General features: G+C 37.1%; 1 protein-coding gene across 3 annotated transcripts in view; it reads right to left on the reverse strand.

The window, feature by feature from the left end:
* Positions 1 to 796: 796 nt before the first annotated feature.
* LOC136886312 (uncharacterized) overlaps positions 797 to 25,576 on the reverse strand; it is a 45,331-nt gene continuing 20,551 nt past the window's right edge. For 2 of the 3 annotated variants that reach the window (XM_067159061.2, XM_067159049.2), the window contains exons 3-4: positions 7,779 to 7,864; positions 803 to 933 (exon numbers count right to left, since the gene is read on the reverse strand). In XM_067159061.2, coding sequence (XP_067015162.1) covers positions 7,786 to 7,864 — 79 coding nt within the window. In that variant the 3' untranslated portion in view covers positions 803 to 933; positions 7,779 to 7,785. Of the gene's footprint in view, positions 934 to 7,778; positions 7,865 to 25,576 lie in introns of all 3 variants that reach the window. The other variant, XM_067159056.2, reaches the window with a different exon arrangement.

A 25,576-nucleotide genomic window follows, 5' to 3' on the forward strand; every position in this document is an offset into this window, starting at 1 on the left:
TTTGTACAAGATTTTTTACAGGTCTAAAATACAGTATATAATGCACTAATACATTACATAAAAGGGGATAGAATGGTAGTTTGTTTAAATGATCGAAAAGTTACTGGTTTCTGATTTCATTAATGGATAATTCCAATAACTTCAGTGATCATCTAACAGTTAAGTGTAAACATTAATACATATGCTGGAAAGTAGAAGTTATGAGAGAAATACATTTCTAATATGATGCAATACAGTATGTGCCATTCTGGCATTTTCAAATTTATGTGCTGAATGTAGAACACACTACCTATTGACATGAAAGGCATTTACAATCTAAAAATAAAGCACATATAATAAGTTATTCAATACAGAAGTAATTTCATGAAATATACTTTTCCAAAAATAATTTTATGGCTGTGCCAATAAGAATGTATCATGTTTTAACACCCTCTGCTGTAACATGTAGATCACCAAGGCAAGTAAAAAAAATTATAAAACCATAAACAACAAACATTTCATGATCACCAGATACTATCTACATTGAGGGTTATCCTTCCCAACAGTGTCCCTCTTTCCTTGAGAAAGAAGAGCTGTACCAGCACAGTCCATAACAATTCCTAAACAACTTATGCAAGAAAAATCTAGAGCAAAAACTTCACATACCACTTTTTAAGTACCTAATATACAAGCTCACTAATGAATCCAAACCTAGTAAATGCCACCAACGTACATGTATAAAGAAAAGCGATTCAATTACTGCAAGTTGAATTGAGGGATAAGTTGGATTCAAATGGTGTTATATTGTAATATACGCTGGCAAATGAGGAGCGCAGAGATGGTGTTACTTCTTCCCCCGTCGCTAGAGGGGCGAGCTGGTGCCGCCCCGGAAAACAACAGGAGTTGGTAGAGATTTTTCTCATTTTCTGTACAACTGGGTCAGGTTCATTACTGCTGGAATGTACAAAACAAATTTCAATACACACAAGAAGAAAATCTATGAATAAGAAAGAGGGATGTCCACTGGTATATTTCAATCCTATATTTAGGGTGTTTCTCCATTAGAATCTCTGAAAGCTCTTGCATAATGCAAGCAAAGGAGGAAAGTTTAATCAAAACACATGACCAGTTTTTAATTTTATCCTTAATAAAAGTGGGAAAATTCATAATAGAGAATGTTAAGAAAATAAAGTGTGGTTTACTTATCTATCAACTGCTGCCGATTTTAAGAAACACCATAGTACCATTTCAGAAAAGGGATTTGTCAGTATGTCGGTTAATCTACTAGCCAGGCTGAATGACTTGGATGGTAGATTATTGGCTCTCTGAGCCCAAGTTGGTGGGTTTGATCCTGACTCAGTGTGGTGGAATTTGAAGGTGCTCAAATATGCCACCCTACTATCAGTAGATTCAATGGCACAATAAAAAAAAACTCCTGGGGGACAAGATTTCTGGCACCTTGCCAAGTAACATTTTTAAAATTATTATTATTAAATCTACTGATATAGGGCCTTATTAAGGCCTTTCAAATGGCAAACCAATACACCAGGATTTTATCTTGCAATCTTGACAATAGAAGACAGGTGACCAACAACTACACAAAGCACTTGGTTTAAAATGGAAGAGTACACGTTTATGCAATTTAGGTGAATTTCTTCATTTCTCTCCTTGAAAGTGAATAAACTGATATGTAAGAATTTTACCAGCAGTGATGTCAAATTTGACAACCTTTGACTGGCTGGAAAGCTAAGAGACTCAGTAATTGTGTCTAACAATGGAGGGTCAAGATATATGCTATTACACCTATTACATTAATACACTGATCAGCCAGAACCTACCAGTGCCAGAATGCTGTTATACTGCGTCAAAATAGACCTCGGTAGAAATGAACGCCCTAGTCGCTTGTTGACATGTATTGACAAAATTGAAAAATAGTACCTGCGCTAGTCTCGAGAAATCCTGAGAAATCTCGAGACCTCGTCTACTTTAAATACCTGTTGGTCATATTAAAACATTTGTTCGCAAGCACCTCAATGTTCAGTAAGCTGATGGGCATATTTGTGGGGAAAAGGCCAGTGGGCTCCAATACAAGGCCATACAAATGGGGTAGCAGCATTCCATCCATTACAATCCCTAGCATTATCAAATACGAGTGTATGGTTGCTGAAATGGATCCTGCTATAGCAAAGATGTGCTTGCTTCCATTCACTGTGAGAGTTCAACTAGATTACAACTCTTTATCAAGTCATGATTGGTTGGCATTAATTACCTGATTTTTGACAGAGGTTTTTCCTCAATGTAAGACTGTATTTCTCTCACGAACTCCTGAGGTCTTTGTTAAAATACCAGCAGTAGATAATCACCTGCTAACTTTGTGGGCAAGTTCCAACAAATAATATTATTTTGTTAAAACTTTCTACGTATGAATTTGGAAACGTTGAAGAGCAGGCAACTGAAAGGTCAACTATCTTCTTAAATTTCATTTTCCTGAATCTTAATGTAGTCATATATTTTAGTGTTTTCTTGTCTCTCTGCTATAAAATGGTCATGCACTTCATAATCTACAGGTTGTTTGAGTCTGATGAGCACCATCGTTCGAGAAGTTTGAGAATGTTTTCGAAGTTTTGTAACAGCCCACTATGGTTTTCTTTTCTGTGCCAAGACTAAGTTTCAGGCAAGGTGTCATATTGCTACCCAAGGACGACACAGACAGGGAAGATAAAAATTTCCATCTTTTAACCTTGGTTGTTTTGTCCGTATCTTGTATGCATCAGCCAGGTATCCTTCTCGAAACTTCGTTTTTGTTTTTCTGGAGGCGATGGTTGGCAAGATGAACTGTACTTTCCTGGACATCCACCAATGGTGACATTGCTTTATCACTCACCATCACGGCACTATCACTTTCTTCATCGATTACAAGTGAACTCACCTCTGCTATTACAGCTTCTTATACTTCTTCTTACAACTGTTTCTTTTAGTTGTTTACAAACAACATGCTCCTCACCTATAGGTACATCTTCCAAAATACCAAAGTAATCAACTAACAGTTTCACTATTACTGACAGTCTCAGTGTGGATGCTGACTGTACTGTACAAACTTACTCTGTAAACACACATTCATAGATAATGTGATCTACTTTAACGGACAACACAAACCTGTCTTGTGAGTTATGACCAGTGTGCTGCTTGCAGGTAGATCGGGGAAACCTACACCACCCCATCTATTCCTCTCTCTCTCCCTCCCTCTTACCTACGCTGTTACACCACAGCAACTAAATCTTTGGAAGGAGTTTGAGTTTCCCATCATTGTAAAATAAGTTTTGTTCTATTCTCTGAAACTACAGCCATGATCCTTCCTTGTGTATTGGTGTACTAACATTAAAGTGGATCCTACTTGGCTGAGGACCTTGTAGGCTAGCAACCTGCGTTTAGTGGAAATGTTCCAAATGAAATATGTATTAACCCAAGCATTTCTCTAATGGATGGAGAAATTTACTTCAGACCGAACAGCAGTGAACACATAAGGTAATAAATTGATTAATGATGACGTGCAATTAGAATGGAAGTATAAAAAACTGCCCGAACGACTAGTGGATTCCTAACATAATTCATTAACTATTAACTGCTATAAATTTTAACGTACCCTGCAGTGTCAGAATTTAGTCCCATGGGAACAATGTAACATGTCAGAAACCAAAGACATGGAGTTATATTTATACTTCCTCAAATGCCATCTACCTCACCTAGGACCTAAATATTTATCATGGGAACAGATAAACAATAGTTAACCAACTGAGCCACTGAGATTGGCAACGAGTATTGAAGTGATGCACCTATCACGTTCATTATTGTTGAAGTCACCTTCATTTCCCCTCAAGAAGATCTTTATTGTTGACGTTATATCTTCAGACATCATGGTCAACAGTTCCTGTGATGGAGAAATCTATCTGATAATCGGCATACTGTTTGGAACTGAAAGAAGGTGGTGGTGGTAGTGGTGGCAAATGTTGTCATAAGAAGCAAAACACTGATGATAATAATAATAATAATAATGATAATTAACTCTTTAATATTCATCATTAATAAAGATACAGCACACAAATTGTGCATGGTATAAACAAAGTTTGTCATATGTACTGTCACCTCTCACTATTACAGAAGTTTACAATGGATAATCCTCGGTTCCTGCATGTAATTACATGATATCGACTGTAATGCTCACTGCACAGCTTGCAAACACAGATTTCGTCAGGGTCATGGAAGTTCTCAGTGTTGCTCAGTTTATTGTGATACCCATGGACCGCCATCGAGTTAACGAAATGTAGCATATCTTGATTAGTCTTTGTCCATGTTCTATTCATCATCGCCTCCGTTGAGTAAAAATTGAGCCAGATTTCTTCCCTCTTCTTCACTCTGTCCTGCAGTAATTTTTCCCAAGCGTCTGTGGGTGGAAACCCTCGCTTCATTCGGAGGTCCTCGATGATGGAGGTCTTCTTTGCAAGCTCATATGCAAGCCTTGATTTTGTGTATTTTGATATTCCCAGTGTAGCATTCAGGAAGCACGACTTGACTGCTTCAATCATCTTCAGCTCAGCCAGACCCAGTTTATCCCATATAATGTCCAGTCCATATGTGGCAATTGGCACAATTTTCGCATCGAATAGTTTCATAGCAGTTTCTAGTGAAAGCTTGGAATTTGTCTTAGTATCATATACAGTGGAACCTCGATTATCCGTTCCCGGAAAATACGTTTTCCCGGAATATGCGTTCAAATTACGTGGTCCCGCGAGCATCGTAATTAAATCACGTTGTAAAAGTCCCGCATTATCCGTTCCTCGAAGAAACGATTTCCCGGATCAACCGTCCAGAAATTCCAGTCCCATCAACGCTAAATCCTCGATCAATCGTTTTTCAATACACTGTATCTCACAAAAGGACGGCTATGGCATATTTATGGATCTTGGCGTTAACGCCCCGTCACTGCGATAGTTAAAGCAAGTACTGTACCGGTACTGGAAAAGCGATCGGCGGTTACCTTGCATAAGGGACCATCTTAGCATCGCATTCGGGTGGTATTGTTTAGAGAATCTCGGAAAATCATAAAGCAGAGCGTGGCGACAACAATTGCAATTGCAAGGAGACACGGAGCATTTCGACAGCTCTGCTTGAAGACGGAACGAGTTTCGTCAAATGTTCGCACTTATAAAACGTCCATATTATGTCCAGGGTTAGATGTTTATATTTTTACTTTTTCGATCGTACTGCCGAAGAGGTTTTTGGCACTTTGCTCAGGGCACTGCAGAGTAACTGGGCTTTCAGGCAGGAATCGAAACTGCTTCTTAACATAAATTCAGTATTTTTGATATTATCGTACATGATTATGTTAGCGAGACCAAAACAGATGTTGCACCTTACATTTAAAAAAAAAGAAAGCCATGGGAGGTCTTGGAATTGCTTATTACTGTTTAGGTCCTAACGTAAGACTGGGAATTTTACGTTTTCGTGTTAAAACACCAAAAAACCGCAGTCGTTTTATTTGCGCACGTTACATTTTAAATGGTTGGTATAATTTCAAACTCGTACTGACATGTGCAGCGAGCGCGCTTTCCAGATGACCTCAAGGTCACGAATAACCGTAGTTTCTGAAGTTTTGATATTTCTTTTATCTTTCCAATTTGATTGGATTTGTGACGCGCAGAATTGAATGCATTCGAGAACTTTTAAGAATTGATACTTACATTCGAAACCATGTTTTCGAGTTCAACATAACCTTTAAAAGTCGACGTAGGCCTAATTTGCGCGGTACGAGATTTCCAGAAACTGACTACGAACAGTATACCGGAGACCAAATTACAATGAAAGATTAAGAAATGAACGGATTTCGCATTCATTTTGGGTGCTTTCGTATCTAATGTGCTTTATTTTATTAGATGAGAGAATTAAAAACTACTTGTGGTCGATTGTCGTTTGGCTTCGCGTTATTAGATTTTTCGAAGAGTTTGGCTAGCCTAATCAAAGTCGCTGAACTGAAAGAAGTTTTCATGGGAAACTGACGAAGATTCCCCTGTAAAACTGAATATAAAGTATCGAGATTTTGAACTCGCGTACCGGTAATTAATGCGGTTTCGTGGTCTAACATGCCCGCCTCTCATCCAGAGGCCCGAGTTCGATTGCGACCAGGTCAGACAATTTTACCTGGATATAAGTCTGATTCCAGGTCCACTCAGCCTACGTGATTACCTTTAATTGTGGAGCTATCTAATGGTGAGATGGCGACCCCGATCTACAGAGCCAGGAATATCGGCCGAGAAGATTCGTCGCACTGACCATGCGCACCTCGTAATCTGGAGTCCTTCGGGCTGAGCAGCGGTCGCTTGGCATGCAAAGTTCCACTGGGGCTGTAGTTTGGTTTGGTTTAGGAGTTTTGTAAGATTATAATGATACATATTTCATTTTTGTGATGTTTAGCCAAATTGTTGATGGTTTTCATTCATTCCCGGATTTTCCGTTTTCCCGTATTGTACGTTTTATTTTCATGGTCCCTCGAAAAACGGAGAATCGAGGTTTCACTGTAATTATGGTTTTGGTGGCTGCCGTTGCTCTAGACTTTATGTGAATTCTATAGGTTGTTACAGTTGTTTGCATGGTCAGTCCTAGATACTTAAATGTTTTAACACTGATTATCAACTCCACATTTGGAATGACTGAAGCCAATGTTAGAAAGTAAACACAGCCCATACATTAGGTACCACTCTGCCACTTAACTGGATTTGAACAAGGAAAATACAGAAAATCACTTGCCAAGAATAGGATTTTGACTTTTTTTCTTATCAATTATGTAACCTGGGTCACACAGAAACCTATCTGAATCCCTCTTTACACCAGCTGAACATCTGTGATAGGCTATACATTTTTGTGGTCCAACCTAGAGGGAAGATGTATGCTAACCTATAACATCCAACGAAGATCTGGACAAAGACATAGAACAACATGTTGGATGGCATTTTACTCATCTTTGATGTTTGGGGAGGGATTACTGACCAGTGTAATGTTTGTCAAAAACACTTGTTCTATTCATTCTGTTCTCATTCATGCAACAAAAAGGCTCTGTACCACTGCACCAAGATCATGCCCACTACATTCTTGCCAAGACAATCAATATGCTCAGATAGATAACTGACAACTCCCCGCATTGTCACAAATGCTCAGTAGTTTCCTCCATTTAAACTGGGCCTGATACATGATGTGTATGTATCTCTACTTCAACCTTGTTACCTACAGGCATACTTTTCAATAAATTAAAGCTAGACGTGAAGGGATTATATCATCTTCCCTCCACATTTTGAAGGTCAACAACCATAAGTGGAAGGCACTTGCTTACCACACCAGGGCAAAGGGACACAGCCTATGATTATGATGATTTCAAAGGTTAAATAGTATATGTGTTTATATCAGAGAGATCTTAAATATGGACCGTGGCTACATCATATGGGGTTAAGGGGGGAAAAAAAAAGTCCAGTTTCAAGTAACATTTTCTCAGGAAATGATAAACCCACTGTAAGGAAGCAGAGCGACTCTAAAGAAGATACTGCAAGGTAACCAAGAGTGCCAAGATAAGTTTAAATCAGACAAAGGATGTACTATTTCTGGTGGCGAGACCTATTTACAAAGAAATGCACTTAAAAATCATGTACAAATGATATCCTCTTACAATACAGCTTACAACTATGAACATTAAAACCACTACAACTATGATTTAAAAAAATATTTTCATGTAATCTAGCTCTATTAAAACATACCTATATTCTAAGCCTCCTCAACATGACTGCGAGGTCGCAACACAATACGGGGATCTGGTTCTAGCATGCGTTCACTCTCTTCATTGCTGCAATAAAACATATCCATGCAATGACATGTTACTGGTTAGTTAAGCTCACTCTGCACTTCATTCTATGCACTACACAAACAAGGAATTCTAGCAAATAACAGGATGAAATCAATAACATACCTTTCATCTCTAAGAGAAGACAGAAATGGTTAGCAAAGCACAAACACAATGGGGCTTTAAACAACAGAATCTCACTAATTTGAAGAGTAGATATGAAGATACTGTTATGGATAAGAATTATCAGCCTGGTGAATGCATTATTTTAAAAAAAAGCAAGCAAACCTGTAATTCTATGCAATTGTTGACATGATCATAGCCATAGAACCTCCAATTTTATGTATATTTTGAGGTAAAATTTAAAAAATCATACTGGCATTGACTGGGATATGAACAGTGGCTACCCTGATCAGAAGTCAGTGACAATGTCACTCTGCTATCATATCCCCTTTTGGACTGTTGGATGAAAGGAACAGAGTGAACATTTTAATAAACCTTCCGTTCAAAAACATTGGTGTCAACATGCAAATTGACTTAACATATAAATGTGATACTGGTTGAAATTTGTCAAAAAATCATCTTGAACTACAGACCAGTTAATTGCTTTTCTCTCTGTACACTATTAATGACGAACCACAGTCATGATCTTTGCCCATGATGTCCATGAAAGGACGATTCATGGTACTCACTTGCACAAAAAACCAGTGCAAGCAACATAAAACTATGTTGGATAACCAAACACCAGCTATAAAAATTTCTGAGATGACTATCACATTTTTCTGCTGAAAGATCAATCATCACATGACTGAATCAACTGGAGACAGTGGACCCTGTCTCTAGGCAAGACAATGCTTATGAACAACTGAGACCATTATCATCTTTTTAGAAACCTACTCCAGCGAGGGCACTCTGATAACTAATGCGTCTTCTTGGCATTTTCCTGAATGGAAGATCAAACTTTACACCCATGTGATCATTTTCAACTTTTTGATGTAGAATACGTCTATATAGTTTTGGAATTGTGCTTCAGCTGGTCAGCGTTAACACCACCAACCCAGTGCTACAGCGTTGATGGGCTTTGGCCTATCTAGTGACTGCTGCTCAGCCCGAAGGCCTGTACATACAAGGTGACATATAGCCAGCGCGACAAATCCTTTCAGCCATTATTCTTGGCGTTTTTAGACTAGGACCACGTCACCATCAGATAACTCCTCAATTGCTCTCCTGCAGACTGAGTGGACCTTGAACCAGCCTTCAGATCCAGGTAAAAATCCCTGATCTGATCAGGAATAGAACCTGGGGCCTACAGTGGAGACATGAAAGTTTTAAAAGAGACACAACTTCTAGACAAATGCAATGACAAAGTTCAATATCTCATTTTTAACGAGGAAGGACCAATGCATCTAGGAACAAGAGTCTGACCTCAGAATGACATCACTGGGTGATGCAATAGTGCTGTCATCTTGAGATACTAAAACTGTTGTGCCACGTGTCTGTAATGATCAGTGTAGGTCTAACTCCAGCATGGTAGCACGCTGTGTGAAGTGTTGATTCGTCTCGAGTCCTACATATACGCGGCAGAAAGGAATCACAACAATGAACATTTGGGAAAACTGTGGTGCGAAAAAGTGCAAAATGTTGCAACACCTGGACAATTAATGGCCTCAAAATTTTAGAAAATGTATTTGAGGGAAGAGAGCATCTTTTTCCTTGTCAATTCCATTTCCTTCCTCACTTATCTAAAGATGGTTTGCGTACTGATTAAAGCAGTGTCCATGTGCACTAGGCAAAGAAATTTACCAACAACATTGATCATTCGCAGTATCTCCATATGCACATATGGAAACTAGAATTAGCAAGATTTTACTGTCCAACTGATAACGTCCTTCCTTACCTTCATTATCTTACAGTGCAAAGGTCAACTATTCATATAAAATATTGGTCTAAGTCAATTGAGTGGCTCAGTGCCAGAGGTGATTAAGCGCACCGTGGCTCACTTTGACATTTTCAGTGTAATAATTAGAAAGGATCATATTCTATCTATGCCACTTACGACTAACAACCTTACTGTTTAAGTAACGTGCTGCCACCAATGAGCAAGTCTGGCACTATAATGACGACTGTGATGTGTGAGCCATACATGCCTAAGATCTGAGATGGTGGTGATATTACATGAGAGTTCACTGCTATCTGACTTATCTACCCTAAGCGACAATGACAGGACATACCAGACAGAAGAAAATAACTATCAATGAATCAGGTATGCCCAATATCTTTACACTACAAAACTGGTTGACTGTCATTGCATCAGCAAAAAAAAAAAAAAAAAAAAAAAAAAAAAAAAAAAAAAAAAAAAAAAAAAAAAAAAGAATCCCCATTTCCACTTCACTGACATGGGCAGCAACATGTTCTATTCCGCAAATAACTCCAGAATGAGATTACTGACAGGAAAACATCTATTGCAGGACAAAAAGTGCAAAAGTTTCAGATTCAACACATCGTTCTCCATAAAGACAGTCCACTTAAGTTCACAGCTTTCTACAACTTCCAGAACTTGCTCCAGTGAGTGTTGATCTGAGTAAGAGAACACAGTTGGTCACCCAAGTGGATTTAGGGGCACAACCCCACACTTGTAACCTCAAGGCCACAGGATAACTGAAAAAAAAAAAAAGACTGACGTATTGGAGCTGTTGAAGTATATCCATCCCATTCATCATCAGTTTCACAGAAATCTGGCAACAGTAGAGGCAGCAGACGATCAAGATGAAGAGAGCATACTATAGTTTAATTCCGGTGATTATGTATGCGCACTTATCCAAAGAGCAAAACAATCTCCCCATTGCCTTTACATCCTAAAACATAGTTGCTGTTATAAATTTAAATCCCTTGTTGACTTTATCCTTCATTTACTCAAAATATGGCAAATGGTGCTTAGTCACCTCTGGCACTGAGCCCTCCAATTATTTAAAAAAAAAAAAAAACACACACACACAAAAAAACAAACTCTACACTATATCACTATGTTCAAGCCAGGTTAATATTAAAGAAACACTAGTGAAAGGCAAAACACAGCTGAATAGCAGCTAAGTATTAAACTATCACTAAGTGAAATATATAAACACATTTTATAATAACAGGTTAATATACAGTAGGTTAAATAAAAATTGTACAGTAAATTAGGAACTATTTAATGAAAGTATCATAACATTTTGCCAATCATATCTTAAAATGCAGTGGTGGGGAGATCCATTTCCTTTCAGGGGATCACAATGTCAGTACACCTGTCCATACACATTAACTCAGGAGGTTGGTTTGAAAATATTTCTCCAAGTGAAGTTAATTTCTTGAAATTTCACGGGAGGTGTTGTACAATGAAAAGTACTTATAATAAACAAAATAACATTACCATCACTTTGAGAGAAAAATACATCTTCAGATATTAAATCGAAAGCTGAAGGTACTTACACTTTTGTAATGTTCTACTGGCTAATATATCTGATGCCATATTTTAGAACAATGATATATCAATTTCAGATCTTACAAACCATGCAGCAAAGCATTCATCCCACAAATATAGGCGATGTTAAATTTTTAAAATCGTGCTAGATGATAAATTGAAGAAAACATGTTGAAGGTAATGGATAAAGGAATAAATATCAGGGCAAGCATAATGATAAAATAGCAAGAGAAAATGGAGAAAAAGAGAAAAGGACAAAAACACAAACGAACAAGAATAAACTTTGTAACCTTTAATGCTGACAACCAGGAATGATAATTATGACACAAACTTCAAAATTGTTTCTTGGAGTGAATGAACTACCTATTTCATATTCTTTCGATCTCCTACTGGATGGAGAGTTATGTGTCATTTACTTCAATACCACTAGGTAGCCATGTTGCGGCAAGCTCTTACATGAATATTGTATTAATCATTTAACCAGCAACTGCGCTGGTGAATGTGCTGGTGAGAATGCTCTTGTATTATCATAGTAATATAGTAGTTAAAACCTATTGAAATTTATTTTGTGTGTGATCCATTTATTGCTATTTATATGTTGGTGTTTAGTGTTTATTGGTAGAAATTAGAGCAGCAATATTTACTTCAATTTTATATCAAATAGTTCAGTTGTATTCAGTAGATCGCGTGTTCTACGTGTACTTTGTTACGAATTTAGGTTTAGGAAATAATTTAGGTAATTTTATTTTACATTTTATGGCCTTCATTGGACCACTTTAGTCAATTATACAGTGGATTTTTCGATTTTCTCTCAGCCCAGGACTACTTCATTCTCTCGGATCTTGATCGCAGTAGAGGATTTAAAAAACAAGACCCACAGAATCAAGACACTCAAAAACATACAGACTCCAGACTACAGACCAAGATCAACAGACAAACCATGGGAAGAGCGATTTCAGACGAGGAGAGAAAATTTAGGTAATAATATTAACCGTTTCAAATTTAAATATCAGTAGGTTCGTTGGTATAATACTTACAAGAACAGCTTATTATATGGAGTTTAACTTCTGCAGCTTTTACATTTGTGCAGACAACAGACACGATATTTCGTATAGATATCCGTTCAAACTATCATGAAAGTAATAATTTATTCCATTAAATAACACGATACGCCTGTAAACTTTGATTTTAAAAAGAAGTTAAAACAGCTACATTTCTCGATTTTAGATAAATATGGCACTTTTTACAATTATATTTTATAATTTGACACATTTGCAGTAAATCTCGAAAAGAAGGTCTGCACTTATAAACGTGCCCTTAAGTCTTCTTAACTATATACACCTACATACAGTAAATGGAAGTCTGTTTGGAGTGATCTATATAAATAAAGTTGCATGGGGTCCACTGTCTGTAATTTATTTTATTTTATCATTTTTCAGATATTTATCTGTTTTAGGCCAACTCAAGACCGTATCAGTGGTTTTTAGCTTTTGTGTATGTTTATCTGCCCGTTTGGCTGTTCCACCATCATGGCAAAATGGCTGGATAGATCTCGACCAAACTTCATATTTAGAGTATACTCATCCAGGGGCAGGTTTAGATATGCGTATCGTTTAAAAATCACTGAAAAGACTTGGTGTTCGCACGAAAACCAGAACAAGATTTTCAATTTTCTCTTATACTATCGATTTTCTGTAAAATCCGAAGACCATGTGTGAAAATTCTCTTAATTTTAAACTTTAGTTATGTACATAATTTTGTTTACTCTTCAAATGATGGAGAAAATTACTACAGTATTTTCTGCAGGTTTCATGCTCTGCATTGACTGACAACGGACCTACCGGTTACCATGACATCTCTGGCTGCTTGACAGTATGGAAGTAACGTAATTCCATTTTCGTCACTACAGTAAACTCTTGGTTGTTCATAGGGTAGAAAGCGAGATAGACATCAGACTACCATTCTGCGAAATATTTGCGGAATATCATTGGAGGTTACAATCATCTTCGAATAGCTCTAAGTGTGTTTTTTAATACTTCAATAGTATGCGGAGTGCAGCACATTATTTCACACTGTCAGGCGTTTTCTGGGATTTGGTATAATTTTTACTGTATTTCTCCTCTACTTCCATTTTCTCCTTTAATTTTTTGCCTCTTTAGGCTAAAGTAATAACATCTTATCTAAGAATCCCTGGGCCTAAATTTCTCCCGTTACTGCTTTCTTAAATCCGTAACTCACATCATCACAATTTACTGGGGGACATTTCATTTCTGCAATACATCTACTTTGTTTTTAGCTTTAGATAGAGCTACATTTCTCGAATATAATAAAGAAACCCAAACTCAATTCTGACTAGCACTAGGAAAAATGGCCTGTCTTTATAATGAAAACTCCACATCTCCATAGTGGATGGCAGCAGGCAAGTGAGCCTGCCCTTATAGTAGAAACTCCCGAACTCTATTATAAATTACAGTAGTAAATGTTGCCTGCCATTTTCATCAAACTTCCCAACACACACCTTACATCGCAAACAACGTATGGGGTCCTCCCAGTGGTGTTTCTAGGATAACGTTAAGAGAAATGCAATTTAATACAATTTTACTCACTGAGTGTACAGAAATTTACGTAGAAATCCATACACTATGTGGAATACCACAGCGAAGCACGGGTACATTTGCCAGTATATACAGAGCGAAGCGAAATTCGCGCACTCGGGCGTCGCAGCGCGACTCCTCACATGCCAGCAATAATAAAATCTCTCTCACAAAAGTTCGTCCTGCGAGTATATCCGGCAGAAAAAGAATGTTGAAGAGTGGCAATCTGGCAACACTGTAACCACATGTAGGGTAACTACCTCTGTCAGCACGTATTTGTCATGCTGTACAGTTGGTGCAGTGGATAGAGTTTTGGTTTAGCATGCAGGAGGTCGAGGGTTTGATCCTGGGTTCAGGCATATGTTTTTTTTATATCGTAAAAGTAGTCCAGGTGGCATCTTAATCATCAACAGCGATTGCAGCGGGTCCTTTAGATACCATTTGCACTTACATACTACGATCGTAGAGATGGATGAACATTCGTTTTCATTGGTCAGCTTTGACAGACGCCCTTTCCAGGTCGTGGGCGTGAATTTATTCGCACCACTTCATCTACTAGATGCGTTACGTGCTCAGCGTTACTAAATTTTGTAAATGTAGGATACATGTGATCTAAGGAACGGTGTTTTACTGTATTACAGTATGTAATGTCCGATGGAAATTAGCAAATAAAGCACCTCAACCCAAGATCGAACCCTTGAACTCCTGCATGCTAACCCAAAACATCATCCCACTGCACCAACTGTACAGCACGGCTAATATGTGCTGACAGACGTAGTTACCCTACATGTGGTTACAGTGTTGCCAGACTGCCACCCTTCAACGTTCTTTTTCTGCCGTATATACTCGCAAGACGAACTTTTGTGAGAGACATTTTTTTTATTGCTGGCATGTGAGGAGTTGCGCTGCGATGCCCGAGTGCGCGAATTTCGCTTCACCTGTATATAAAGGTATAAAAAGGAAAATAGATGTGAATTAATGAGGCACTTCTAGGAATCCTAGAAACAAAACTTTGTACAAGAGAAGCTGACGAATTCAGGATCCCTAGAAAACTTGAAAATTCTCAAAATTCCCTGATGGGGCCATGCTGAGGAGTTTCAAATTTGGTGCTCAGCATAAGAATGTAGTCGGATATATTTATCCCAATCTATAGGTTTCATGGGCTTTAAAAGTGTTCTGAAAGTCCTAAATTTTTATGCCCCTCACCCCCAAATCAAGATGGCAGCACAATCTGCCAGAGGAGCTAGAAAATTGAAATTTGGCAAAATTATAGTTTAAGCCTGTAACCAATGGAAAAATCCTAGATGTTCACATTTTTCACTTTTTACCCCCTGAAAAATATTGAAATATGGATGCAATTTTAATGATGGTGCAGACCTTTGTTTCGAGGTACAGGTAAACCCTGTTATATGCGGATTCGTTATCCGCGATTTCGCATATACGCAATTTTGGTTTTAAGTCTAGTGCTGCCATCTGTTAACAGTATGGGGAAGCTGTAATTCCTTAAGGTGGGTACAGACATGTGTGCCAAACTCCCAAACTCTAACGTACACTACGTCGCGCGCCAAAGTTAAACAGGGCAACCACATCTCTACGTGCATCTTGTCGTATTTGTCGAGACGTGAATCGTCAGTTCCGGTCAGTAGAGCTGTGAAGTTGCACTTGACAGGTTTCGTATTTAAAATGCCGGGTAAAAGGAAAGAAAGTGTGTCCCTCGAAGGAAAGAAGCGTGTACCAAAGTCTCATTTGTTAAAAACAAAGAAGTTTTGGATCGCTGTGAGAAAGATGAGCTTATTGTTGACATTTAGCATGCTTTGAGACTTGAGTCCACTGTGAGAACTATTTGTGACATTTGGACCGATGACCTTCGATGTTAGGCCGCTTTAAACAACAAGCATCATCATTATCATTCGCGACAATGTGAAATTAATTCGAAAAACTGCTGAATCATCTACTAACTTAAGTGTGACTGGAGTGACCAAATCTCGCTCGGAAGCGATGGAAAGAATGGATTGGATTGAGCATCACAACCAACAACAAATGCCCCTCTCTGGAGCTGCTGCAGAAATATATATGTATTTGCACCGAAGTTAAGTGATGGGAGTCTACCGTCGTATGAGATATATGAGGAGCTACTCAATATTGGTGCTCTATTTCATGTGATAAAATTGCATACAAAATCCGGTATTTTCTGGTCTCCTTACTTATCTCCCTAATTGTGTGACTTGAGTTTTGAATGACTCTCTTAATGTCTCACCTTGTCTCTAATTTTAATTCTTTGATTTTGTCTGCCATTACCTAACCTTCCCTTTTCCTTTGTGGGAGGACATTTTATTATCGTGACATCAAGCACTCCAGGTAAACATAAACTTTTTTTTCTGTGTTCATTGCTCTTTTATTTTACTCCTTGTGGCGCTATGTCTGCCCTGCTCCAAAATAGACTTTACACCAGGAATGTTGCCTTGGAAACGGAGAATAATAGCAACTGATTTTGTGGTAAACTACAAAGAAAGGCAAGCAGAAGAAGCTTTAATGAGATTAGTACTGTTCAATGATGTCAATCACGAGAGTGATTTCGAGAAGGAGAATTCCAGGCGATAGGAATTCCCTCTTATAATCTCAAAACTCCAGTAAATAAAGGAATCGAAATCCGTAAGTTCTAGCCTATCACCAACCTTGTATCCCTTATCCTATGTTTACTATGAGTGGTCATGGGCCCTGTGGCGCAATCTTTTAATTATATGTGTGTATATATTAGCTTCTTTTCCTCAGTTTCATTAATTGGTGCCTTATAAATACGTGTGAGTTCATCTTATAATTTCTATCAAGTAGACTAATTTATTGGTGTTAAGCGTAGGTCCTAAGAGCCTGGATCCGGATGCTTTTGGTCCGTTCTGAACCACTATCATGACTGTTTTATCACACAATACAGGTAGCTGGGTACAAAGTACCATAGAAGATATATTTTTCTTTTCCTGGAAGAGACTGGTAGCAGGTTTAGAACAGATGATTCTGAGAAAGAGCTTTTGTACAGACCTCACTAAGCAGGATGTCACTCCAGTAGATATATTTAGCTCAGAAGCAATTGGCAAACAAGGAAATTCCATGTTTTCTCCTGCCCAGTTCATCCTTGATGAGCCCAGTCACAGCCCTCTTCCCCTTTCACCCCTAATAAATGTCAACACATTGGACATACTGGTAGTAATGTGGTGAACTCCATCATGCCTAGAGTGGTGTAAAATTACAAAATTATGTGAAAGAGTTTGATGTAAAGGTAGCAACAGTAAAGCAATTGAATGTGCAACAGCACTGTGCTACGGTTAAGCATAACAGCTGCATGAATTGAAATTCGTCTTAGCAGAGCAGGCGGGCTATTTGTTTGATACAGTAAAACGTTAATCCACCAAACTTTTCAATTTCTCAAAAGATCTGTGTGATATATTGGTATCTGACAATATTTTGCTTAATAAAGCACTTGCAAATATTCTTAACTACATAACGCAACATTGCAAGTAAGTTATTAGCCTTCCTGTTATGAAGATGTGCTTCAGAAAATGAGAATTAATGCAAGCAACAATAGCATGCAAGTATCCGTTGATGAGACTACGAATGTTTGTGGGAGGTACGCTGCGAATACTGTAATTGGGCACACTTCTTGTGGATCGTCTGGGTGATGTATTTTTACTTCATTCACGGGTTCTAGATGCTGCTACCCACTCCATAATTTACTTTTCAACAATGTCATGAAGCATTTGTGGGATTGTGAATGTAAGCGAGAATGAATCTCATTCTTAGTAACCGATGGTGCACCATACATGGTGAAAGCAGCAAAGGCATTAAGGTACTCAAACCAAAAAGGATCCATTTAATGTGTCTTGCTCATGGATTGCTCAGGAAATGCAGCAGAATTTTCCTGATGTTGACCGGTTAATATCAAATGTTAAGAAAATATTTGTGAAGGCTCCATTAAAGGTGGCAAAATAAAATGATCACATGTCTTCCCTTTCTCCTCAGGCAATGCTCACCCGATGGCAGACGTGGCTTAATGCACTGGAGTACTACTATGAAAATTAAAAACTGTGCAAGAAATTACTTCTGTTTTACAGTACAGAAACATCAATAAAATTGTACAGGAACTGTTTTCCAATGATTTGTTGGGAAAAATACTTCAAATTAGAGAGATCTGTCTGAAACAATCTCTTGTCCAGAAACTGCTGGTTTAGAGCTATGGGAATCTTTAAGGATACGGTATGCAAACTAGAAGAAGCAAGGGATAGTGTGTTAATTACGCTGAAGAACAAACTCAGTAAGGTACTTGGTGCAAATGAGCGACTTAAAATACAAAAAATTATTTCCACCTTCTCAATACATATCATATGTATTGAGAAGGTGGAAATAATTTTTTGTATTTACTTTAAGTGTAATCTCTACTCAATACGGAACCAATTATGAAGTTTATAACCTTAAATGCAAATGAGTGATTCGCAACAATGTGCAGAATTAGTGCCATTTTAGAGGGAAGTGGATCTGGCTTAGACAAAGACAGTTAAGCAGCAGTGAACTTTCAAATACATGCCTGTGATGTCATGTGTCGGAGAAAGGAGCTGCTTCTAGAGCAAGTAACTAGAGAGTGATCTTTGAAGGAGATTTCTTTTCGACAACCTGAGAATGCACATGATCATGATGCGCCATGCTGGCAGAGAAGATTAAGAGGCATGTATGATGATCTGAATAATCTTCCCGTTAGGCAGTGTATTCTAACTTATGCCGACCAATAGCAAAAAGCCTGTTAAAACTTTGGTTTTTGGTTCAGTTATAGGAAAACCGAGCAAGAAATGTACTTTACGGCTATCACATTGAATGAATGTAGAACGATTTAACATACTGTAGCCAGTCTGTATGATTAAATATGTCTGCTGTATTATCACTAACCACTATTTGGTACTTATGACTTAATGTTAGTAATATTCTTAATACTTGCATGTCATATTTATCTTTTTTCTAGGCTATATTTAGCTAGTTTTTGGGGTATGTTTTGTACTTCTTTAGGTCATAAACTTCCGAACCCTAGTAATTACAGTACTTAATGAACAGAAGACTTTTCCTCTTAAGAGAACTAAGATTTAGCAGATATTTTAATTTATGTGTCGACAGAGTGAAAGTACCTAACGGGGATCAATGTAAGTTCTCGGGTGTTAATATTTAAGTAAGGAAGTAAACAGGAGGGCATATAAATATCTGGTAAGACACCAGTTAGAGTATGGTTCCAGTGTATGGGACCCACATCAGGATTACTTGATACGAGAACCGGAAAATATCCGAAGGAAAGCAGCATAATTGTTCAGGGTGATTTCTGACGAAAGAGTACCTGAAGCTACAATATCTACTATATTAATGATCTATAATAAGAAATACTAGGTAAACAACTGATAGGAAATCTGGCACTTGGGTGACTATCGTAAGTGCAAATCAATGGTGCAAATCAATGATGATTCACTTAACCAACAACCCCCAAAAAGGTGCCATATATGAAATTTTATCCCACTAAATCACAATTTGAAGAACCAACTGTAACATAACAAAAGAGATCACTATGTAAACACTCAGTGTGGAAGTTGTCCTACTAATAGAGTTGAAATTTCAAAAATGATGGTATTTTCATGCCAAATGCGCACAAAATATCTATTTAGTCACAGTTTTATGTTATGAGTGATACAGAGGACATACTAGATAGTATAGAGCTCTGATAACTAGGATAGACAAACAAGCAAGAGATTGGAATGAAACATCATATGAGAAGCAAATATTTTGCCAGGTATCATCAGGGAATGTCACCGGTACAAGTTAAGCCCAGCAAATGACTGAAAAACAGTTAGCACTATACTGAGTGATAAGGAGTAACAGTTTAAACAGTAAGGAACAAGGGTTTGATTGTAGCTTGGAAACAATGTAAAAAGTTTTATTTTCACTTTAAGACATTTATATCTACCTTCACTCTCAAAATTACTATGGAAACAAAACAGACCCCATGCAATGCTTCAGTACCTTCAGAAGATAAAAAATTATCAATCTCTGTATTCAATGAGAAGTTTCCACAATAGATGTCTACTGTATTAATACAGTGAACAACAGGAGTATAGAATATTTCTCTAATACCCCTTGCTCATTTTCTGAATTCAAATTTGACTTGTACAATAAAATAGAAGAGTGAACAAAGGTGGTGACGAACCACACACCAATTTATTCCCATAAATGAACATGTTTCTTTTTTTCCTCTTATACAATACAGCATTTTGTCGGCATTCCTGTTACAGACACTAATTAGGGAAAAGGGCCACATCACTACAAAGCAATTCCTTAACTAAGCAAATTTCTTCAACTTATCCCAGGGTAGCCATCCTAAGTTTTAGCCACGAGTTTAACCATTACATTGCTACACCCAAGATATCTTGCTGGCAACTTCAGCTAAATTTCTCAAAAGGAAAGAGATACCTTTTGAGCCTCCTTTGGTTTTTAATCTTATGCGGCAGCAAGCTACATCTTTTAAGAACATAATGGACCACAAGTCAAAACGCAGACTGCATTTTAATGCTATCTGCGGTTAAATATCTGAAATAATGTACTCGTCTCGGTGAAGCAAAAAGTACCTGCGTCACTTTTCATGTATTCCATATATTTTTAGATATTACATTAAAAATGATTCAGCACTGAGGGTTCTGATAGTCACTCAACACATTAGCAGTGAAAAGGTATTAGCTTTTGAGTCCTGCAAAATAGTATTAACAGGGGAAAATGGAGGGTTAGTGACTTACTATGCCCAATTTGAATTAATAAGATTTTTTCAGACATTTTCCAACCTGGGTTCCACTAGGATCATTTTTCTGGGTGGAAGCAATCAGCTTATGCCAGTGCACTAACTGCAACCCTACATAACTAACAGTGAAAATAATTTGCTTCCCTGTGACTCAAACTGAATCTGTCTCGATAGATTAAAAGTTCTTAGTTAATTTTAATCATAAATTACACTTATACTGACAAAATTATGTTTGCACATTTTCTACATGATTTCATATCTACCTTTCAAAAATCGATCAAAGAACTAGATAGAATAAAGCTACTTCTTTATTTTAATTTCATACATAACTGTGTGTTCATCAAAACTACCATTCCGAGAAGGATACTTGTTTTAGTGGATAAAAGAAGGAAACAAAATCTACAGGAAGAAACATTCAAATGAAAATTGATATCCTAAGTACCATGTTACTGTTAAATTTTAGCTTTGAGCCCTGCAAAATAGTATTAACAGGGGAAAATGGAGGGTTAGTGACTTACTATGCTCAGGTGCCAGGAAAGTGGAACATCACAAGATAGAAGGATATCAGCAGAAAGACGAATCACTTCCTCCAAACCTGCCATCAGAAGAGATGGACTGCATTCTGCACTATTTTTAATTACCATTCTAAGCTGAAAATTGTAGGGAGACAATAGTTAGAAGTGTCTTACAGCAGAAAAAGACTATAAGCTGCTAAAGACCAAGGAGGGAGGAAAGAAGAAAAGTAAAACTGACAAAAAGCCTACAGACAATTTAGTAGCTATCCTATTTCAAAGCCTTTTTGTCTTATAACGTTTAAAAAAAATAATTTCTCAACTCTTTAGCAAATGGACAAAAGACTATAAAACATTAATAGTACACAATGCCTGAAGTGAAGATGAAATCAGCTTTGTTGACAATTAATTATTGAACTCCAGAGGAAGTTAAGTACTGTCAGTATAGTAGGAAGAATACAAGTCTTAGCTTTTACAGCTATTAACTTACTGTTTCAGACAATATCAGATTTACCATTATGTTCCAGTTTGATAATGATCAAGAGCTAAATAAAATCACTGATTATTTTTGCCACGTAATTTGTACATAAAGCCTATCAAGCAATGTAGATATCTTTCTAGTTTCCTTCCTCCCCGCATCGGTTTCTTCCTTTGTGCTATAACTTAGGGTAGAGAGAGAATCACACAGGGATATTACTAAAAGCCTACAGGAAATCAGCATTAAAGTACATAAATGTATGCCTCCAGCACTGAGCAAATAGCAAAAAACTAACATTATCATTGGTTTCCTAATCTATAACAAATTTAAAAAAGAGAGCAAAAAAAAGGTCTATTAATAAAACCATTTTAAAAGAAATACAGTACCAGGAATTTATTTTACAAATATTACAGACAGGAGTTTTCAGATGAAACCTCCCAAACCACTGTACTTTGAATGCAATTATATTAGAGTTAGCATGGAGAATAAATTTATTAAGAAGATATATAACATACATTACAAAGAAATTCATTGGCTTTTTCATTGTGAAAACTTCCAAATAAAGATGGCCAAGTTTCCGTATGAAAGACCGCTGGATTTCAATTTCTTCCCCTGGATTTCAATTTCTTCAATGAATGAATGAAAAATGCAATGAATATAAATTAGGTTAGTAATCCATTTTTTGTAACTGAAGAGGAAATAGCAAAAGACAGGATCTGCATTCTTTAGTAAGTTTTACTTTAACACAAAATTTAAGTTAAGGAGGATTTGAGCAAGTGTGCCTTGCAATGATATGCCTTCAGTTCCTACGCTCTTTACGTTAATGCCATTCAAGAAGATTTTCAGTTCAACTGTGGTACAGTAACACAAATTTATTCTTGAACAGTTTATTTCATCAGTAATCAATATTGATCTATCTAGGTTTCCTAATCAGCTTTATCAAATCAGTGCCAATACTGGAAATAACCTGACAAGGTCTGAATCAGATGACTGTACATTTATTTTTGTTAATGTAACAAACCTTCTGGTCATACCTTATAAAATAACGATTTAATGTGCAACGTAATTGTGACAGATGGGAAAATATGTTGCAATGCTTTGATGACATATTAAAATTGATCTCAAGTACAGTAAAAAATTGAGGGACATAAACTGAAGCATGGTCAAAGAGAAGTTAGTGGTTAAATTTGACTCACCTGTTTCTAACTTCCTTATTTGAAGCTGAGTAAATAGTATTTGAATCATATTAGAATATTGCACACCCCTTTTACTGAAAGACATTAAGCTGTACACACATTCGAATGTGGAGGACAAAGAACAACATTCACAGAACTTACGATCTTAAAACATTATAGATGTTGTTATAGAGAAGATTAAAGCACTATAGTGGCTATTACCCATTTCCCTCAAAACTGCTTTCAGATAATCTACTTAGTTTAACATCACCCAAGGTATCGACCAGCTTGTGATGTTTGGATTATGGGATGAAACTAACACAGAATTAAACCTTTGTAATGAAAATAGCATTTAATCAAATGATTTGTTACAATGATAGCTCTCTTCAGTTTCGACTTAATAGTTCTTTAGGCTGTCAAAACTAATTTTGAATAATATAAAGTTTTGATCGACTGAAGAACCCTAATAGATTGACAAACCTCAGAGTTACAAATTAACCAGATTATATGTGCAATAATTGTGCTCTCAATATGAAGAATTCGCCACATCCAGAAAGTAAGTTCAACTCTCGTATACTACTGCTGTACTACAGCGTAAACACACGCTGAGTTTCATGATCTATTAGCAACTCATGGACATAAAATTATGTTGCCACATAGTAGTGCGTGTATCATATTTGATATAAAGTAGTTTGCCATCTGTAAAATGCACCCTTTATTTATTTTTTGAATGAAAGGAACGTGAAACTGCTGTTCTAGTCAAAAGCCTGCAAAAACAAATATATAGTATGCAATGCTGAAGAGACCTTCGTGAAGAAAAAAAAAAGAAGGAATAGCCAGAATACTTGTTGGGTTTCATGGTCCGACTGTATACTTGAGACCTAAAATTATCACCAGACTTGGAGCAAAAGGAATTTTGTGAGGTGTCAACACTTAAAAAAAAATTCCTTACTAGCCAGTTCTTACATGAAGATTAATACAATTTTCATTTATGTAGCATTCTGCAAAACTGAGGTACAGAAATTAGAAAGTGTTTACACAATGGCAGAAATAACACTACAATATTAATTAACAAATGTATTGTCCAATAGACATAAAATGTTATGGAAAAATCCTACTTTGTTATTAATACTTAATTGAGGGGTTTCCTGGAAATTGTGTACTACATTAGTTAGTGATGCCACCAGATAGCCTAAAGGTGTACATGATAGGAGAATAAATGCATTACTGGCAGAGAAAATGAACAATGATATACAAGCAGTTCCCGGGCGAGTTGGCTGTACGGTTAGGGGCACGCAGCTGTGAGATTGTGGGTTTGAACCCCACTGTCGGCAGTCCTGAAGATGGTTTTCCGTGGTTTCCCATTTTCACACCAGTCAAAGGGCTACGGCTGCTTCCTTCCCACTCCTAGCCCTTTCCTATCCCATCGTCGCCATAAGACCTCTCTGTGTCAGTTGACGTAAAGCAAATTCTCTAGAAGCAGTTCTGGAAAATAAGCATTTGTCCTAAGCCTTTCCTGTAATAACAACAGTAGCTGCTTAAAAAAAAAAAAAAAGAAAAGTATGCTGCACGGTGCAGTAAGCTAATGAAGTGTTGTACATGGGTATTGATTACACAAAAAATATTTTGATGCCTTATATAAAGTTAAATGCTGTGCTCTATTCAAGGCTGCTAAGTTATTACATTTTTGTTGTTATTCATTACCTGGTTGAGAGCTATGTAAGCTATGTAACCATGTTTTGCATGAGGCTAGTGGAGAAAAAAAAAGGGTGCCAATGACATAATGTCAATGTTTTTTTTATCTACTATAACTATCTAGAACTATCTAGAACACATTGTTACAATTAGTGACAATGCATCTGGTCAGAACAGAAACCAAGTAATAGCATACTTCCTGTACTTCATACTTAATTATTCAAAAATGTTTAGAAGTGTAACATACCAGTACTAGTTTCCCACGAGGGAGCACAGTTACCTCCCAAATTCCCTCATACAGAAAAGTTCAGTGCAGCAGAAACATCCAAAATACGTTCATTGGCGTTAAAAAGATATTGAGTAGTTAGTGGGACATAAAACCCAGTAACATCAGAATAATCCAGCAGTAAAACTCTGCAATACACGTACAGGGTCCACTGAGGACAGGCATAATTCAAAACGACTTCTATGGTCACCGGGATTTGAAATGATGTCAGCATACAGGTGTTTACCAAATCACCAGCCAAAATAGCAGACCTGCAAAATCTCACACACAGCAGTAAATTTTTTTATGATGAAGTGTTCCTGGGAAGTACAGGAAACTCTGCAGCATCTGACTACACTCAATGACAGCAGTGGTTATGAAAAAATATTAGAATCTACCAGTGCTTCAAAGTGCCTGCTCTCTCATGAATAATATCCCATACCTCATGCTCACCGGTGAGCAAAAGTATACTATAAAAATGTAATATGACATAAACAGCTTGAATACAGATTGATTATTATTGCATGCATACCAGATATATTCACTTTTGTATTATGCCAACATTCATGTATGCTTATATGCTTGTAATACAGAATTTTCAAGCAAAAGTAACATTTGCCCTATCTTTTAGTTCATGAACAGTAATGTAACCACTTTCTTTTGTTGATGTGTATTTACAAATGTACTCGTATAACAGAATTTTTAATACATCCTATTGCATG

The sequence above is a fragment of the Anabrus simplex genome, chromosome 1 (genome assembly GCF_040414725.1).
Source record: "Anabrus simplex isolate iqAnaSimp1 chromosome 1, ASM4041472v1, whole genome shotgun sequence".
Lineage (NCBI taxonomy): Eukaryota > Metazoa > Arthropoda > Insecta > Orthoptera > Tettigoniidae > Anabrus > Anabrus simplex.